The 6,000-nt window shown below is 37.2% G+C and overlaps 1 protein-coding gene across 8 annotated transcripts in view; it reads left to right on the top strand.

Annotated features, from left to right (window-relative positions):
• Positions 1-2,228: 2,228 nt before the first annotated feature.
• Positions 2,229-6,000, top strand: part of LOC101692051 (complement factor H) — a 37,221-nt gene continuing 33,449 nt past the window's right edge. For all 8 annotated transcript variants that reach the window (XM_004756473.2, XM_013058261.2, XM_004756475.2 and 5 more), the window contains exon 1: positions 2,229-2,426. In XM_004756473.2, coding sequence (XP_004756530.1) covers positions 2,369-2,426 — 58 coding nt within the window. In that variant the 5' untranslated portion in view covers positions 2,229-2,368. The remainder of the gene's footprint in view (positions 2,427-6,000) is intronic.

Raw genomic sequence — 6,000 nt, 5'->3', positions numbered from 1 at the left:
GAAATGAAATCTTGCCATTTGCGACAACATGGATGGAACTAGAGCGTATCATGCTTAGCGAAATAAGTCAAGCAGAGAAAGACAACTATCATATGATCCCCCTGATATGAGGAAGTGGTGATGCAACATGGGGGCTTAAGTGGTGACGAGAAGAATAAATGAAAGAAGATGGGATTGGGAGGGAGACAAAACATAAGTGACTCTTAATCTCACAAAACAAACTGAGTTTTGCTGGGGGGAGGGGGTTTGGGAGAAGGGGGTGGGATTATGGACATTGGGGAGGGTATGTGCTTTGGTGAGTGCTGTGAAGTGTGTAAACCTGGTGATTCACAGACCTGTACCGCTGGGGATAAAAATATATGTTTATAAAAAATAAAAAATTATTAAAAAAAAAAAACTATCAGACAAAGAAAAAAAAAAACACTGAGCAAAATGACAACCCACTGACTGAAGAAGATAGCCATAATAAATATGTCCAAGAATGTCTAGGAATATAAAAAGAATTCCTACAATGAGATAAGTAGAAGACTGATAACTGAATAGAAAATATATGTATATATATACGCAGAAGACTTGAATGCATAGTTCACCAAAGAGGATCTCTAAATGACCAATCATGACATGAAAGTCGCTCAACTTCATTTGTCCTCAGGAAAATGCACACTAAAGCCCCAGAGAATTACAGATCTGTGTTCACCAGAATGGCTAAAATTACACAGATTGAAAACATGAAGTGTGTTGAGGATTTGGAGCAGTTCGCTCATGGCTGATGGGAACACCAATTGGCATAATCCTTTCAGAAGCCTCTCTGATGCGACCTGTTATACCTAGACATGTTCTTCGTTCTGTCCAACCTTCCCCCCTTAGGTGTGCACTCATCAGAAATGAGGACATGTCTTTGTCAAAACCCTCACAACAACAGCCCTATTTCTATCAGCTCCAAACTAGAATCTACTCAGATGCCCACAAACAGAAACACAAATGAAATGTGGTACATTCACAGAATTGAATATTACATAGCAATAAGAATTAGTAATCTGAATTAAACCCAGCAGTGTGGTTGAATAACAAACATATTTTTCATGAAAGGCTCTACACACTAAAAAAATAAATATCTTTTGGGATGCCTGGGTGGCTCAGTTGGTTAAGCAGCTGCCTTCGGCTCAGGTCATGATCCCAGCGTCCTGGGATCGAGTCCCACATCGGGCTCCTTGCTCCGCAGGGAGCCTGCTTCTCCCTCTGACTCTGCCTTCCACTCTGTCTGCCTGTGCTCGCTCTCGCTCGCTCTCTCTCTGACAAATAAATAAATAAAAATCTTTTAAAAATAAATAAATAAAAATAAAAAAATAAATATCTTTCAATTTATGTAAAATACAAAATAGTCGAATGGATTCCATGATTTTAGAGATCAGGACCATGGTCTCCCTGTGTGTGGTGAGGGAGAGGTTGAGAGGGGCTCACCGAAAGGGACGGAATGCTGGGGCTTCCCGGATAGCTCCTGTTCTTCAGTGTCCTGAGCTTGGTGCTGGGTTCATACAGAGCCGTCTCCATCTTCACTGTCTCAATACTCATCAACCCACTTGTTTATATGCTCTTTATGCATATTATGTTTTAGTAAAAGGTTTAAAAACTCAGTGTTCAAATTTCTTGATTTTTGAATTATTAAATGCAGTTATGACCAAGGAGAGTGATCCTGTTGCTTCACACACATATTTTAGAAGCCCTAAAAGGAATAATTTCCTGGATTGTGGGAAAAGTGGGCCAGCACTACGTTCTTGGCAAAGTTTGCTCACATTGGTCTGGGTCTTGTTTGTGTAAACACTGACTCACTCCAAGTTCTGTAAATGATTTTTTTCAATATTATTTTATTTTTTCAGTGTCAAGATTCATTGTTCATGCACCACACCCGTGCTCCATGCAATAGGGGCCCTCCTTACTACCCACCACCTGGCTCACCCATCCCCCAACCAAGAGTTTCTATTCTTTTATCTTTTGAGGGTTTATGAAATCCAGAGGATATCAGCAGTTACTGCTTTGCACATTCCAAGAACTTGAACATATTCTAGCAGAGACCATGCCTGGGTTAATGAAACAAATGAAAAGCAGGCCACAGCATTAACATTCAGTGGGAATGCAGGGAGAATCAGATTCAAACTGACTCTGCTGGGGTTTGGGGTTAATTTTTTTCTTCTACCTTGCAAAATTTCTGAGGGGCGGAGCATCTGGTACTCCCTTTAATTCCCGAGTTGTGTTTCAATTTCCTTTTGAGCAAGTGCTTTCCTGCACTAATCGCATTTCGTAGAGGAAGAGAACTTGACATAGTGTGAACACTGTCAGCTATTAAATGTACCCATAAAAGATCCTCAGAATGAGATTTCCAGGGGAGATCATTTGGCTTATATTGTGGGCTGTTTGTGTTTCAGAAGGTAAGAGTAAGAAAAGGGAGACTTTTCCTATATTATAAAACACTTGCTAATATGCTTTGCATGGTGGCAGTAGGGATTTGGTTTAGAAAATGTGATTTAATTACTGTTCTCTAGCTTCATGTGTGTGTGAGTGCCTTTTGACATTGCTAAGTTTAAAAACTTGTAAGTAGCCTATTTAAATGATATGATTATTTATCATGATTTTATCTAATATAAAAACTCAAAAATGGGTTTTTTTAAGATTTTATTTATTCATTTTCAAGAAAGAGAAACAGAGAGGCAGAGAGAGGACAAGCAAGGGAATAGGCAGAGGGAAAGGGAGAATCAGACGCCCCGCTGAGCTGGAACTTCCCCCTACCCCACACACACACCCTGAGGATCCATCCCGGGACCTGGAGATCATGAGCTAAGCCAAAGGCAGACGCTTAACCATCTAAACCACCCAGGTACCCTCAAAAAATGTTTTAATAAACATTTTGAAAACTGTAATTATCATAATAATTTCCCTTGAAATTATCATAATTTTTTCTGCTTCAAGTTTTCACCAAAACGTTTTGGGTGAAGGTATTAAGAAGTGTAGAACATATATAGAACCAGAAAAGAAATTAGACAATAGAAACCATCAAATCATCAAATAATTAAAATTATTTCAGAGATAGATGATAACTCTCTCTAAAGAAAAATCCATGCATCATTTATAATTGATATGCCACAGCCTTAGAAGTCTTGCAGTGAAGCAAGCATTACTTGTATCATTAGAATGAAAATATCACATAAATTTGAACATGCAATGTTTGTAACGCTGAGTTATTCAAAAGGGTTTCTTCCTGTGGTGTATTTGAGATATATTCTAGAACAGTCTTTAGGAGTAGTGAATATGAATGTAGAAGGTTTTTTTCTGGTAACAGTAAGACAGTTACCAGATTTATTATAATTAAATTTAATTCTAACCTTCCTTCTCAATAGATTAAAAGGTTTCTTTGGAAGCAATTTGGTTTCTAATTAGTGATAGGTAACTAAGTTATGTGATAATATTTGACTGACATTTTTAAACCAATTAGTTACTTAGCATTCATCAATATTCAAAACTTTTCACTAAGTCAACAAGTTTTGATTGAACCCTTACTTCATGTCAGCCTCTAAGCATTGAGAAATATTAGCAAATAACAGAAAATCTCTCTCCCTGAGCATCTTTCAATCTAGAAAATAAACGTAGCTCTCTCTTTAATTATATCCTTTAGTCGTTTTTGTAAGGTTTATTCAAAAGTATTTAACTTTTTTCTAGGATAGAGCCTTTTTTCAGTTTTGCATTCTAATATACCACTGCTTGCTTTTTACCATGGTAACCTTAAATCTAGTCACCTTTTAAACTAGGTATTCCATCGTTCCTCTGCACACATAAATATTACAGTTAGTATTCAAAAGTAAAATATTGTATTGGCAAAGACTTCCAGAACCCTGTTATAGTTACCAACCATACCAAATATCTTTTTCTTTCTTTTTGAAGATTTTATTTATTCATTTGACAGAGAAAGAGAGCACAAGCAGGGGCACCACCAGACAGAGGGAGAGGGAGAAGCTCCTAAGTAGGAGCCCAATGTGGGACTCGATCCCAGGATCTTGGGATCGTGACCTGAGCTAAGGGGAGATGCTTACTTAACCAACTGAACCACCCGGGGACCCCATAAATCTTTATTTCTTTACCTAAGTGGTTTTTGTGTTTTCTTTAGCAGGAATACTTTCAGTGTCTTAAAATTCACATATTGTTTGCTGAGGTTTTATGTAGATATCATATGTCACATACGGAAGTTCATGTTTAAAACTCAAGAATTGAGACCTAGTTTAATTAAATGGTTTAAGAGGTTACAAAGTGGAATTGGAATTAAATTTAGTGCTACAAAATATGTAATAAAAATTAAATCATAGCGATTTAAACTCCTTACATAATTGATTCTAGTTGACTCATTTTATCTGTATTTTATATTTCATCAAAATGTGTTTAACTGTCATATAGGTTTCTTCTAGTTGAATACTGGCCTGAATACTACAACAATCTGCTTTATTCAAAGGAGCTTGGCATTTTAGCTTTCATAAATGGCCTCTGGTCTTTTTTAAAACTGAACATTCCTCAAAAAATGCTACTCACCAGTAAAGAGGAATAACAGACAATATGACGAATTTATTGGCCCAAGTTTCTCAGAGACCAACTAGTACCTTTTTAATGTGACGTGCTCTCTGAATTCCCATTGCCATTTGTATAGAAACATGAGTTGCTTCCTTATTAAACATCATGTTTGCAGGAGTCCCCACAGGCTGCTAAGAATCTGGTCAGATTTATAGGACAAAGTTGAGAATAACAGCCTCTTAAACATACCACATACTCTTTGAAATTAGCCACAGCCCAGAAATTCCTAGCTGATAAATGTGAAGAAATTAAAACATATTGAAACATGTCCACATATATAGACTATTTTGTATGGAGAGATATATGAGTATCTAGTTCTGGATGTTTAAGGGGCAAAAAAGTTCTTTAATTAAGGACTTAAAATATAGATCGAAGCTAGACGATTCTTTTCAATCAGAAGAGGAGGAAAAGAAATTTTATATATGGTTTCAAATTTTAGTTAACCCTAAAAAGGAAAAAATAATTGACGTTATAAATCATAAGAATTAATTCTAAACTATCTTCTGTTATGAAGTTATATTGTGAATGTTATACATGGTTATCGAAGCCAGACAACTTGAGGTAAAGGTTTTTAATCCAAAATTCTATGTTTCCATTCCAATATTATAATAAGTTTTCTCCTTCTCCCTTCACCAAAACCCCCCATTTTCAGAGATAGTTGTGTGGTGTTTACCTTTATGATGTGACTTAAAGTTGTGCATTGACCCAACTGCCTTCAATATTCTTTCTTCAAAAATATGAGATCACCAGATTGAACAAACCTGAAGTTTATGTGGAATGACAAATACTCTGAACAAATACTTTAGAAGAGTGAAAGCTAGTATTACTCACTGAAGTTCACTGTGAATTATCAAAGTTGATAACTTCTCTGGAGCATTTGAGAGAGGAAACATAGAAAGGGATGATAAGGGTGAAGAACTGGACTAAGCTAGTCTGGCACGTGGGGTATTCCTAAGGAAGGGAGATCTGAGGAGAAGAGCCCCATGAGAAGGGTCAGAGCAGATGCCCCAGAATGTCATGAGACGGAGAGGTCAGCCAAAGCAAACCTTGATTATTTTAAGGGTAGGAATGTCCAGAGAACGCGCATGCTACTCTTCTGCCTGCACATTCTGTTCAGCTACAACTGAATTATTGAATATCACTGAAATTATTCTTAGCCAGAAGTAAGTTCCCAAATAACACACAAATTAATAAAAGTCTTCATTTTTGGCTTTTGATTGCTAGGGCTTGAGCCAAAGTCTAAATCGATCCACTTTTCTTTGCTCAATCCCTGATTGTAGGATGATCCTTGCACTTTCCCTTCTTCCCAGAAAAGCCTCCCCCTCCTCACCCCAGACACCATCCCCCACCTGACCAGGCCTGTGAGATTCTTGCCAACTGATCTCTCCT

Source organism: Mustela putorius, unplaced genomic scaffold (assembly GCF_011764305.1).
Source record: "Mustela putorius furo isolate JIRA1106 unplaced genomic scaffold, ASM1176430v1.1 tig00000508_pilon_pilon_pilon, whole genome shotgun sequence".
Taxonomy (NCBI): Eukaryota; Metazoa; Chordata; class Mammalia; order Carnivora; family Mustelidae; genus Mustela; species Mustela putorius.
The sequence above is the reverse complement of the archived record's forward strand: the minus strand, read 5'-3'. Positions and strand labels throughout refer to the sequence as shown.